Raw genomic sequence first — 14301 nt, forward strand, 5'->3', positions numbered from 1 at the left:
AGACAGTCACCCGGAGGAAACCCATGCAGACACGAGGAGAACACACCATACTCCTCACAGACAGTCACCCGGAGGAAACCCACGCAGACACGAGGAGAACACACCACACTCCTCACAGACAGTCACCCGGAGGACACCCACGGAGACACAGGGAGAACACACCACACTCCTCACAGACAGTCACCCATAGGACACCCACGGAGACACAGGGAGAACACACCACACTCCACACAGACAGTCACCCGGAGGAGACCCACACAGACACAGGGAGAACACCACACTCCTCACAGGCCGTCACCCGGAGGAAACCCACACAGACACAGGGAGAACACACCACACTCCTCACAATTTGTTCCACTTTCCTACAACCTTCACTCTTCTAAGAAACATTTGCACTAGATTTTGGAAAATTACTGTGAGGATTTAATGATATTCAGCCTTTAGAATGGAGGTAAGGTACTGATGTATGATCAGTTCTAAATCACAAACACCACTCCATCTCATCCCAGAGTCACCACTCCAGAGAACACAATTCCAATGCTCCACAGTCTAGGGCTAAGTGGCTCCATATCCTTTCACTGGTGCTTGGCATTGGGCATGGTGACCATAGGCTATCACGGAATATCCAGTTTCCTTTCCTGCATTTCTAAAGAGATTATCCACATTGTGTAGGTGTACAGTTGAACAGCTGGGTGCATGTTCAACAGGTGGGAGATCAACTAACTGTAGTACAAACATTTTCTTTTGTAAATATGGTAGAACTCTGCTTATGTGACCTTTAACCCTAAACTTATTAATGAGGAACAGAGGATAAACAAAGTTTCACGTAAATGTTCCAAAGCCTTTGTGAAGACTAATTTCTGAGTTTGTAAAGGGACGCTTAGTTGTTTGGTGTCATTTGAGCAGAAAATTCTGTTACATAATGCTGGGATAGGAAGGGCCTTTGTGATGATCACAGTCCATTTACATCACTTTGCTTCAGTGGGAAACTAATTAACAGCACATTTTTTTGTGTTTTCTTTGCTCTAACACACCTGGCTCAGACAAGGAAAGCTCAGATGCTTGATTATCAACAGATTAGCGGTTTATATTAAAGCAAATCTCAACTGAAAAATCAATATAAACACTTTGTTATGAGGTTGGCCCTTTTTTATTCATTCATTCATTCATTATCTGTAACCCTTATCCAATTCAGGGTTGCGGTGGGTCCAGAGCCTACCTGGAATCATTGGGCGCAAGGAGGGAATACACCCTGGAGGGGGCGCCAGTCCTTCACAGGGCAACACTTACACATTTACTTACACACTCACACCTACGGACACTTTTGAGTCACCAATCCACCTACCAACCTGTGTTTCTGGACTGTGGGAGGAAACCGGAGCACCCGGAGGAAACCCACGCGGACACGGGGAGAACACACCACACTCCTCACAGACAGTCACCCGGAGCGGGAATTGAACCCACAACCTCCAGGTCCCTGGAGCTGTGTGACTGCGACACTAACCTGCTGCACAACCGTGCCGCCTCCCTTTTTTATTTACTTGTTTATTATTATTTTTTTTAGGAACATTTCTGGTGATATTAATTAGTATATATTATTATATATAGTTAGACTTTAAAAAGTCAGGGCCATGGACACGGTTAAATGGAATACATTTTCCTTTTAAAAGAAACTCTCTTTTCAAAGTGATTTGTGGTTCAGAAGTATATTTCATTCCTGTCTGGGAATCCGAGTCTGGAAATAACAGATTTTTGTTTTATGACGTGAGCAAATGTGAACATCATCATCCTTAAAGGTTTTCCCTTATTTTCATAATCATCCATCTGTTCTGTGGAATGCTCTCTGTCCGTGGAATGTTGCAAAGATAAACCGCTGTCCTGATTTGCTTGAGTCATCACAGGGAGAGGATTCCCATCCTCGCCCATGAAAGAAAACACTAACTACGTCTGATTGTATCCACTCCCTGCTTTAATCAGAAGGGAATGCAGGGTATGCCGGTGGGTGTTAAGGGATGCTAACCCCAGCTGAGGGGTTTCCAGTTAACTGTAGAAAAGGACATCTTGTTTAATGGAAGAGATATTACCACAGCTTTGAGTAGATTCCAAAAGCCTTCTTTAACTCTCTCAGGTTTTTAATTTCTGTTTTATGGGAATGAAAAAGGCTTAATGCTCTCGGATATAATAAAGTTAATAATAACACTGGTATCAATGTATTATTGGTATCAAAGATCTTTAATAGCATTAATAGATTTTAGTAATTATTAAATTATACAGTAAATTTAGGGCATTTGTAAATCACCAATATTTTAAAGCTGACAATTATTAATATATATATATTTTTTGCTTGCTTGCTTATAATACTGGTAATACGCATACATTTTTAAGGCTCTTTAATCTGATTATTGCCTTCTTTTAATTGTAACAGATCAAGCGTATTATGTTACAAACCAAGAAGTTTTAAAATAAAAAAATAAAATAAAAATATAAAATAAAATAAAAAAAACATACTAACGACTAAGGTTGATTTACAATGCCCTAAAAATATGTTCTAAATTTAATTTATAACAATGTATTCAATAAGGATATAAAATATTATAAAGGCAGTCATTTCACAAACAGGCCTCGTATGGTTTAGATGTAATTTGAGCTGAGACACAGCCTCGTTATCTTATCTTCACTGTAGCTCCGTCATTTTCCTGCTCCGGAAGGAAAGTGAAATGATATTGAAAGTAATACGCAACCCACTGCGCGAGGAAAGAGGAAACTGAGCTGCTGCAGTGATTTTATTTCCATGAGTTCAAATGTACAAAGCTGAAAATCACTACTGACACCGAAGGGCATGTGTCCAACGCAGTTTAGTTTCCTTCTCAAACACACTTTAATCTGACAATTAACATGTCGTCGCTGTCCAAAGAAAAGCATGTATCTACAAAAAGGGTACCTTTAGAGAATAAGGGGGAAAAACATTGACTTTCAATGGAAGTAAATGTAAAAAAAAAAAAAATAATAATAAATAAATACGTAATTCTGGAGCATTTCTATTAGTCAATTCACTATGACATTTTCACACAGTGTGAAGAAATGACGCAGTAAAATAATATTGTATCTTCATTCAGGTGCCTATATATACATATATTTCTTCATCTCTTCTCTTTATCCTTGTTATTTTATTTTTTCCCTCCATCGGTAAAGCGTTCTAGGATTTGTGAACGGCGCAATTTGAATTGATATTATTATTTATTATTATTATTATTATTATTCCGTTCTCTGTTCCTGTCCCTCCATCCAACACGAACTCAAACTCCCAGAATCCTCAGAGGAGTCACGGGGTCTGAGACACTGTCTCTTGACCAATCAGCGGACACGACAGTGCCCTCCCGCCCCTGAACCCTCATACTATTCGTTACGCCTATTCATGTGCTCTTTAAGCATGGATAAGTATTACTTGGGATTTTCCCCAGGTGTTGAACATTTTGTAATGCACGTGTCTTTCTTGTGCCGCCCTTGTTTTACGCCTCATTTTTGCCCTTGCCTGTTTTCATGCAGTTTTTATTTCTGGTTTAGCTCTCCAAGTATTTTCGTTTTGATTCTTAGATTGTCCTTGTGTATTAAGCTAGAGTTTAAAGAGTTTGCCGCACTCTCCTGCTTCATCTAACTTGAATAGATCTAAACACTTGAATAATAATGATAAATGAAATTATTAGCTGCAAATAATAAAATTGCACAGCTTTGGGCGAAACTCCATAACTAAAAAATTGTGACTTTCCATCAAAATGAAACAAAACTTCTTAACTTGGACCAAAACAGAATTTATTTTGTAATGTACAAATAATGTTGCAACATTTTTAAAAAATATTGACTCTGTCCAATGAAAAACGTGTTTTGAATATAGTTATTTTAAGAGAAGCAAATAGCTTTCAATGGAAATCCATGTAAAATATATTTATTCCAAATAATTTTGAAGCATTTCATTGGTCCATTTATCATGAATTTTTCACACAGAGATTTGCGATGAAAATCTGCTGTGTAATGATGTAGAAAACCTAAAATCCACCAAAATTGAGATACACATTTTCTTTGGACAACAATGATACGGAAAATATAAATCAGAGAGCAGTGACATTAGTTAAATCTTTTATTATTGTGTAAAACCTCACACAATACTTCACAATAAAATCCTATAAACCTTTAAATGCACAACATATCTAAGGTTTTCAAAAAAGTGACTAAAGCCATAAACATTTAGTCAGAATCTTGATCTGAGGAACATGATAAAAACACACAATTATCTATAAATAAGATAGTGCTATGTGTACTTTCTTACAGTAACATACTGCATAGTTCATAATCAGAGCTGATCTGTGCTCTTTAATCATTGATTATGAAATTAGCTGGCTTTAAAAGAGCTAAAAACACAGCTTAACACATAGTAATATATCTCTATTTATATGCAATATCCATAATTGCAGTTTGTTCCAGAGGAACAACGTCGTACTAATCACCAACTGTCCAGCAAAGAATCAGTCTTCAGATTGTGCTTTTAAAGCCAAACTTCCCTTCTTTAAATTTGCACAGGAGCTACAAGACTAACGTGAAAGCTGTGTACACCAGTTAGCATTGTGCAAATTCCCGTAATCATCACACAACTGATTCAACCTTGTATAAATGTCTGTGTATGTGGTTATTGACACTGTGAAATGCTGTATCAATAAATGGCCCTAAATTGCAAATAAAATTCAAGCTTCATTCAAAATTACTGTTTTTAACTCTGCTGGTAACAGTACGCCATTCAGAAACACAAAAATATATACGCTAGCTTATTGGAATTTATTCAATAACTCAACAAAGTTCATGGGTGATATATCGGCATTAGCTTATGCCTGAATCTGGTGACTATTACATTCCAGTATATTTTATTTAGCCTCATAGCTCCAGGGCAAAACTAAAGAAGCAGACACCAAACACGCTTCAGCTGACCAAATATATCCAGGTGATTAAATCCCAGTTTTGGTCTCATTGTTGTTGGTGGATTCTTTCCGATGAGCCAGGAAGGGATACATGCATTTATCGGCACCAAGGAAGCGGTACATGCACACAATGGCGTCAAATGGCAAAACCCTGTATTCAAAAGAGAAATAAATATATGCTTTGAGGAAAAAGATTGCTACAAAATGTAACATAGATATATATTTATGGTGATTAAAAGTGTAAACTGATCTGCGTTCAGTATAAAATAACAGTTAAAAAATAAAACAATATTATCTACATTCAGAACGGGAGAAACAATGGAATATGGTAAAATAATGTTCTATAAATAAAGCTACAGTTCATGAAGCCATGAGGGGTATCACCCCAGGGACAATTCTTTTTTTCTTACTCTGTGTTGAATGGGGAGATTGGATAGTACGTACGTTTTCATGAAGTTGACCACGTACATGGCCCTTGGAGTGCAGACCATTGGCTGGTCGGTGAGAATGGCTCTCATCGCCTGATCTACACAATACTCCGGCTTTAGCGGGGGGAAGAAAGGAGCTATTTCTTTCCTGTACATAAGAACAACATAGAATTTTAAGCAGACATCAAACTCTGGTTCAAAAGATTATAAGGCTATAAAGTAAAACCAATATATTTGCAGATTCACGATTCTCATACGCAATTACAAGACATAGTTTAAGTATACAAGAGTACATAAAATGTAAATATTAACTGATAGTTACAGTATATTATCATGTAATAACTTATTCATGATGTAAATGAAATATTAATCGTAATCATATCTGGTGGAATTACAGTACTGAATTTCACAAACCTGATTTTGCAGCCTTTGAACATGCCCGTGTCCACCAGGAATGGACAGACCAGGGTCATTTTGATCCCATCTTTAGAGGCCGCCTTTAATTCATGACTTAGAGACTCATGGAAACCTATGGCACCAAATTTACTCGCACAATAATCCTGTAATAAATATGAGAAGAAACGTTCCAAAGTATTAGATCTGCCCAAACATTCCTTATGATTACTGTTTTAGAATATGGGGTGTTCTAAAGAGAGACGGACTACACACCTCAATACCCGCTGTGGTGAACAGGCCCAAGGAGCTGGCCACTGTTACAATGTGTCCTTGATTTAACTCCAGCATCTTGGGCAGAAATGCCTTGGTCGTCTGGAAAACACACAAAATGTTAACACTGAAGACTTTGTGAACACTGCAGGGGGAACTAGGTTTGAGAGACCACAGATTTTTACAATCAGCCTGTAAGGATATGTGTTGGTGGTTAGTCAATAATTAGTTTAATAAAGCGGTGCACATTAGAAGCACATTTGAATCTAATTACACATGTGGCTTGAGTCTGATATCAGAAACAATGTGGTCAATCAGACTGTACACATATATATAAACATATATACAAATAGAATTGACAATCCATGAATGGACAAGCCAAAATGACTGGAGTAATAGGTAACACTCTTTGTCACACTCTTATATTCATGCCTTTTATTTACATAAGAGCCATTTGGAACCATTTACTCACCCAGAAATGGGCATGGCAGTTGACCATCATTGTTCTTTCAATGAGTTCATCAGGACACTCGAGGAGGTGATGTCCCGAGACCACTCCGGCATTGTTGATGAGCAGTGTGACATTGCCCACCTCCTTTCTCACTTTCTCTGCTGTTGAATACACACTCTCCCGCTTACTAACATCACACACGTAAGTGTAAACCTTGGGCTGGATTAATGGCAAGTCCTGAACACCATCCCCAGACTCTACAAAGAGATAAAACATTGTTCAGCATAAGTTAGTTCAATATTGAGGTAAATACAGGTTGCGATCGTCCACCTGAACAATGGTCATGCCAAATACACATAGGAGTGTTGCCCTCTTTCTTTAAGCTGATTTAATTAAAATAGAACACAAAATGTAACAAAACAGTGCAATAAAAAAGAAAGGAAGAAATTCACATATCGGGGATGAACAAAAAATATGTCTATACAATGGTTAGGACACAGACAATTTATCTTGTCTACTTAATCAATTGTGTACCTAATTTTGTGTGGAAAAATAAGTTTGTTCCCTGTGGAGGATTAACTGATTCTTAGAAAAACAACAAGAAAAAAAATGTAGTTGATGTGAGTTTGTGTAAATTAACTCTACACTAGAATACTAAAGGAGAAAAATGTTAAAAAGTTTAGTTTTGCAAATAGATCAAATCAATTATAATGCACATTTATGTCGGAGTTCACTCACGTTAATAATGTAATGTTAAATATCGAATGATAAAACCCCCAGTATCTTTGATGACGATTAACAGTTCACTTCCAGGCAAACGAATAACTAGGATTAACTAGGATTATCAGTTTCAGATCTGAAATGCCTGATCCCTGATTACCTTTGAACGGAACCCGGTTTCGGTAAATGTCCCGCACCATCTCCGCCGTCTTCTCGTTCCCCTCCCTGCTGATGTCCCACAGAACCAGACTGGCTCCTCTCCGGGCAAAACCCAAGGCAAAGAGCCGACCAAGACCACTCCCGGCGCCTGTAATCACACACACTTCTCCCTCCACACTCTTCTCCCGGGGCTTTACAAGCCATTTGGCTGCGGCCAAAACAAACGACCAGACAACTTTAAAAGACACAACAAACAATTCTACTAATATGTTCATTTTGAACGCGCACTTTAAAATAAAGTCGGTTGTAGAATATTGCACGATTAACGCGTACTAAACAAACTGTCCTGAAATAAAGCACTAAAACTTGTCCTAAAATTGCGAGCAAAAAATATTCTGCACCAACAAGTTCCAACTTGTTTCTGTCTTCTGCTCTGAAAAGCTTGGGGCATCCAACTTTTAACACACTCCTGCTTTGCGTAACCATAAATACATGAAACGTAAGGCAGACTTTAAGCCATACACTTATTCCATGACTTTCAGTTTTCCATAGCAGATGATTTGTAGATCAGAACTTTTTTTTGTTTAATCATACAGTATGCCGCTGTGTGGTATTTGAAAGGTGGAGTCACGTTTAAGACCACCAGTTTGTGATTTTTATAACCAAATATATGTTGTTTATACATGTATATAAACCCCAGCAGCACTGTGTCTTATCCACTTGTACCACCGTATTTCACATATTACCAACGGTGCTGAGAACGACCAACCACCCAAATAAATAATACCTGCTGTTGTGGAGGTCTTTGAGGGTCCTGACTATTGAAGGTCAGGCTGAAATGGAGCTATGTAAGTATGCAGAGCAACAGGTGTCTGTACCTGTGAAATTATAAAGTGCAGTTATACGGTGGGTGGAGAGGATTTATAAAAAGGGGCTGTCATTTTAATAACGTGGCTAACGGTTAATGCACTAGTTGAGCGGGTAGTGCACTTCATAGGGAACATGGAACAGGGAGCCAAATTATTATTTAACGGTCACCAAACCGGAAGTGTATGGTGAGTATAAGATGTCTTCTGCGCATGCGTGAAGTCCTCTTTCACTGTGGGGATAATGGCGGACGAAGCGTAAGTGAAATGTCTTGTCGTTTTAATCTTATAACATCGGATTCAGCGCTGTGCGTTTGTGCTGTTTCGCAGAGTGCAAATACAGTAAAATCACTTATATTGGAATTAAAGTTAGAATTGGTCGGAAATTGTAAAGATAAGGCTTATTAAACTTGGTGGTAATGATCACAGGGATTCGGCTAAGTGAGGCACCAGCAACGTGTGATAAAATGGCCTGAAGAGACATGAACTGCTTTTTAAACCTGTAGTCCCGACCTTAATAAATAAAAAAAATGTTGCATATGGTTCTTTATCCTTTCAGTCCGTTATTATAGAAAAGTGTGTTTTGACTGTTAGCTCTTAAACAAGGCCGGTTTTGGAATCGTGTCCGTTTTCTAGTGTATAATCTGTCAGTAGCAGTGGGACACAACTGATGAACATTACTTGCTCAATTAAATGCTTTTAGTTTTGCCGTAAAGCTGTATTTTCATTGTCTTAGAGCAATTCGTAGCCTAGCATCCTTTTCACATAGTAGTGATTGAATTGACCTCTTTGCGAAGTCTTAAGATAAATGGATACAAATGTTTCATCAAAACGCACATTTTAGGCGTAAAGCGTTCGTTTACAAGTAATGCTGTGTCAACCTTTGTTTTAAAGGAGCATTCCATTTTGTAAAATAGTTATACGTCAGAAATACTATTTTGTCAACTTGCATTTGGCCAGGAACTGAAAACAAAGTCTTTAGCATTAGGTAGTGCTTTAGTGTGATTATATAAACATAACTTTTGTGGGGTAACTTTGAGACATTCAAACACACAGTAATCAATATTCAACAATCATCAATATTGCTTCTCTACAGTGGGACATTATACATCTTTTAAATTAAATGATTTCATTTCTGTGTTTTCACTTGGTGGCAGTCTAACCTTATGATGTATTTGTTGTTTGTCTGACTACATGTACGCTTATGAAATTGTGCTAAGATGCTTGTTTTATTTACTTAGAGAAAAGAAGAGGGCTCCCTCTGTCCCTGAAACACTCTTGAAAAAGAGGAAGCGCTATGCTGCTGTTAAGGCCTTGCGCCTCAAGACCCAGCTGGCTCAGAGGAAGGTGAGATGCTGAGGAGGGAAAGATTTTTCCAGCTGTGTTCAGAAGCTTGCCCTTGTGGCTGGAAGATTTTGAGAATTTTCAATTGTGATTTTTCAATCCAGTATTGCGTACCTGTCTGTCACATGTTCTTGACGAAAAAAAGTGTTCAGTTCTGCCTGCGCCTAGAGAAACTGATTATTTTTTCTTCTCTCTTCAGGCCCGCAGAGTCACAAGGAAGCTCATCTTCAAGAGAGCGGAGAGTTATCATAAGGAGTACAGACAGATGTACAGGCGTGAGATCCGTCTGAACCGGATGGCTCGTAAAGCAGGCAACTACTATGTCCCCGCAGAGCCCAAACTGGCTTTTGTCGTTAGGATCAGAGGGTAAGGACCTGTGCAAAGGGTTTGTAATTTCTGTTAAAGGAGTATTTCACCCCCAAAAATTCATTGGTCAATGAAACAAGGATATATTACTTTTTTGGGTGAAGTGTTCTTTAACTCTTAATAACATGGTCATATTAGTGGTTAATGATGCAGCTCTTTTTTCCCCGTCTTATCGACCATGGTGATTGCTCTGATCTTTAAGCCAATTCTTCTGAAACCATTCAGGATTCTGAATGGAGTTGCTACCTAATCCTTGTAAAGAGTAGTAATACAGTTATCCTTTTGTTCGTTCCAGAATCAATGGTGTCAGCCCAAAAGTCCGTAAAGTGCTGCAGCTCCTACGTCTCCGTCAGATCTTCAATGGCGTCTTCGTCAAGCTCAACAAGGCCTCCATCAACATGCTCAGAATTGCTGAGCCCTACATCGCTTGGGGGTTAGACACTCAGTTTGATGTTTATATTTAAATTAGGCATGAATATTCATATCACTGCAAAAATAGCAGGGTTACAGATTGTGCTTTTGTTGATTTAGCCAGATTTCCTGTATAAAATAAATGCTTTAGTGTTATTATGCTATATTTTGATAAGCGTATAATGGTTTAGAAACATCTGTGTTTAATTTATTTTCTTTTAATTTTTGTTGAAGCAATGTAAAACGAGAAAAATCTTAAATATTTTAGAATTTAAAACACTTGTTACGCTGCAATAAATGTATCATTTACGGGTGATTAGTTAACTCAATTTTTTTTTGTCTTGTGCAGTTATCCCAACCTGAAATCTGTGCGTGAGCTGATCTACAAACGAGGTTATGGCAAGATCAATAAGCAGCGCATTCCTCTGACAGACAACTCTCTCATTGAGAAGAGTCTTGGTAAATATATTGTTTATTAAATGGTATTCATGTTTCAGTGGGAGTTAGTGAGACTTATGCCTTTAACATTGTGGCTGAGGTGCTGTTAATGTTGGATATGAAAATTATAGGATAGTAGTAGTCAGTCATTGTTACTTTACTTTTAAAAACTTTTTACCAATAGAAAGTAGCACAATATAAATTATGTATCGCAGACAGTCACCAGCCAGGCTCATGTTCACAAACTCAGTTTAGATCAGATCCCTCCATACTCAAGATCACTTTTACTACAACAGGTCTGAGACCACTCTTGATGCTAACCATACAATAAAAGACTCGAAAGATCTGGGATTAAAAAAACAAAAACAAAAAAAAAACGTAGTATTTTAAAGCTCTCAGCTTCTGAGCATCTTTCCAGGAATTTTAAGCGGCGTTATATTTGATACATTGCTAATAGTGCAAGGGTTTGTGTACCAAAATGAAGCAATAACAGTGCTGATTTCTTTTCTAAATAAAGCTGTGTTGTGAGCAAGGATGTTTTTATTAAATCAACAGCACACTTGATTTAACATAATGAAGTTATTTATTAACTGCCTAAACTAGCTGTTAGTTAATAACCGTAAATAATACTGGACTTCCACAGGGAGAGATGGAAAGGGTTAAACTAACACATTCCCTCACAGAATATCACACTTACTGCAATAATGGGATTTGTTTTCATGCTAATATTAGAGTTTTGATCAAATTAACTTGACTTTGAATGAGGCCCAATGACTTTTTATTCACAGACTGATTTTGCTAAGACTGGACTTTGCAGGGTCACTATTTGCATGAGCAAAGACTACAAATTTGTGATTAATATTAAACACAAGGCAAGAAATAGACAGAGTAAAGACCTCTCACCTGACCACCTTACACCAAACAGTCAGGATCTGCAGCTCTAAAGAGACTGGGATTTTTTTTTTTGTTTTTTTGTTTTTTGGGACATTGGAAATTTGTCTGCAACAGTGAAATCGATTGAAATGTCATTTAGTGTAAGCCTGGCGTGAGGAGTTGTCTGCAGTCATCAGCTTCTCAGGTGGTTTTTCAGTACACTCCATGTGTTTTCTAAAACGTACGATTGTAGCATTCAGCCTCATGGAGAGCTTTATTTCACTTTAAGTTCATTCAGTTGCACTTCATCATAAATCAGATTGGACTGAACTGTAAGACTTGGATGCAGCTGGATGTTAGCAAGTTAACCTTTAGCAGGTTTTTCTGGCAAATCTATGTTTGTCTTGTTAGGATTGCACATTTTTAATGTGGATAACAAACAGATTGATACACTCCATAGGAGGGTTATGTATGTGGATTTTGTCAGTTAATTGTTGCACGCTTAGGTGGCCCCTGTTAATTTAAGGCATGTACCCATTTGCATCAGCTTATCTCACATTTAAATGAACAACATGGTTGTGTGCTTGTTCCCAGGTCGTACTGGAATCATCTGCGTCGAAGATTTGATCCATGAGATCTACACGGTCGGAAAGAACTTCAAAGCTGCCAACAACTTCCTGTGGCCCTTCAAGCTTTCTTCTCCTCGTGGTGGCATGAACAAGAAGACCACGCACTTTGTGGAGGGTGGAGATGCTGGAAACCGTGAGGACCAGATCAACAGACTCATTAGGAGGATGAACTAAGCCCAGAAATGGTGAGCTTTACTCCGTCAGAAATGAGTGCAACAGACTTGCCTCTTGTATATAATTTGATTCATAGCAAATATCAGATGCAATCACTAGAAGTGACCATGCAGAGAACAGGTGTGGTTTAAACCCCCTTTTCCCCTTCAGCATCTGTGACTTATGTTTTCCTTCTGGTCCTTTATTTCTTTACTTTGTCATTCTAATATGGAATTTTGAGCTTGGCTTAGAGTTTACGATGGTTAGTTTTCACACCACTATGAGCACTCCGGTCCTGGAAGGCTTGTGTTCAGCCACCCACCAAACCTGGAAATTAACAGATGAGTTGATTCAAGTCTGTGTGAGCACCACACAGTTCTGCATAGCAGAGTTGTGCTCTCCTGTATACCTGGTTCTGCTGTGTCAGAACTGGATTAATGCAAAAAACAGACTGGCTAGTTTTAGGAGATTTTAGGGTTGGTGCTTGGCGGAGATGCATTAAATCGATAGTGTGTTGTGTAAAACTAATGGGGCCAGCTAAGGGGGATTTAAAGTCCCTGGGAACCTAAATCTCGCTTAATATGGCTCCTCAGGGCCTCCAATGTAGATGAATAAATTTGTTTCTTATGAATATATTCCCAAAATCTGATAAATGTAATCGAGTTTTCAGCTGTATTGCTCTCCTCTGGATGGAGAATGAGCAGCCAACTCGCAGTCTGAGCAAGCTCGCACTTGAGGCCAAACAAAGGCAAAACAAAAAAATAAATAATAATAAAACACACATCAAAATGTGTTCCCAGGGGATTTAAATGACTGGACTATCATGTCTTGTCTCATTTGATGCAAAAACATGGGCACAAGTGAAGTATGATGCTTGACATGACAGTCTTTGTTTAGTTTATTTACAAAATTAACTACAACGTAAAGGCCTGAAAATTTGTGTTGTAATCCCCCACCTGTTTCCTTTGAGTTCCAGTTCATTGGGGTGTGCTTAATGAAATAATCCTTTTTTTAAACATAGATGTAGGCGTCTTAGTGATGGAACTTTTGGTGGAAATGTCAGTGATCAGAGGCAATTTGACGGAAAGTTTGCTTGCAGCATATTATTCCATCACTTACGTTATTGGCATTTCATGCAGAGTTTCAGAACTGATTTCCATTCTTTTTGTAGCAGAATATGTGAAGGTCACGCTTTCCACAAAAAGCACTTAATTCAGCACTCGTTTTTCTTCAGAGTCAGTAACGAGTGGTTATTTACCGCTGACTGAATTTGGTTTGGATTTTGAGTTTTGTACAGGCACACTTGTAGTAATTTGTGCTTTAGATATATACTACTTACCATTGCTCAGTACAGATGCATTAACTGTAAATACTGAAGAAACACTTTAAAGATTTAAAGGTTTTATGCTGAGGTTGTAATCACTTGGGTACTAATCTTAAACCTTTTTTATTTCTTGACAGGTTCACAGACTTTTTCCATCAACAGAAAATAAAATATTAAATACACCAAGTGTTTTTGTTTTAAATTCTTTATCTTCTGAGTGCACCTTATCTCCTTTTATAAAAGTGTCACCTAGCGGCCAATTATCTTTTAGTAAAATAAGGACATTCCATTGAAAATAAAAGGTTGTCCTTTTAGCAGCGATTATTTTCTCTACATTGTTCTGATTTGAACCAACTCCAAGGAAGACTGCTGTTTAGCTCCTTTTTAGTTTTGATTTGTAATGTTCCACACATTTCTAGGGTCAATTTCCACAAATTTTTAGGGAACATGGAAGTTAGTGTTAGAATACAACTGGTCCAAACCTCTACCTCAGCTTGAAACCACAT

At 38.0% G+C, this 14301-nt stretch overlaps 2 protein-coding genes and 1 non-coding gene across 3 annotated transcripts; 2 read left to right on the plus strand and 1 right to left on the minus strand.

Moving 5' to 3' along the window:
- Nucleotides 1-4202: 4202 nt before the first annotated feature.
- On the minus strand, nt 4203-7891 carry LOC136675759 (retinol dehydrogenase 10-B). Its single transcript, XM_066652504.1, has 6 exons — nt 7393-7891; nt 6534-6769; nt 6065-6163; nt 5810-5955; nt 5412-5543; nt 4203-5118 (listed from the first exon to the last, which is right to left on the minus strand). The coding sequence occupies exons 1-6, from the start codon at nt 7664-7666 to the stop codon at nt 4995-4997; spliced, it is 1011 nt and encodes a 336-aa protein (XP_066508601.1). The 5' UTR covers nt 7667-7891; the 3' UTR covers nt 4203-4994.
- Nucleotides 7892-8462: 571 nt separating this feature from the next.
- On the plus strand, nt 8463-13977 carry LOC136675558 (large ribosomal subunit protein uL30). Its single transcript, XM_066652170.1, has 7 exons — nt 8463-8515; nt 9499-9604; nt 9801-9967; nt 10263-10400; nt 10728-10837; nt 12284-12503; nt 13933-13977. Exons 1-6 carry the CDS (start codon nt 8502-8504, stop codon nt 12490-12492), a joined length of 744 nt encoding a protein of 247 aa, XP_066508267.1. The 5' UTR covers nt 8463-8501; the 3' UTR covers nt 12493-12503; nt 13933-13977.
- LOC136676146 (small nucleolar SNORD12/SNORD106) lies at nt 10102-10191 on the plus strand. Its single transcript, XR_010796249.1, has one exon. It is a non-coding gene; the product is annotated as a small nucleolar SNORD12/SNORD106 (small nucleolar RNA).
- Nucleotides 13978-14301: the final 324 nt, after the last annotated feature.

This window comes from Hoplias malabaricus, chromosome X1 (assembly GCF_029633855.1).
Source record: "Hoplias malabaricus isolate fHopMal1 chromosome X1, fHopMal1.hap1, whole genome shotgun sequence".
NCBI lineage: Eukaryota > Metazoa > Chordata > Actinopteri > Characiformes > Erythrinidae > Hoplias > Hoplias malabaricus.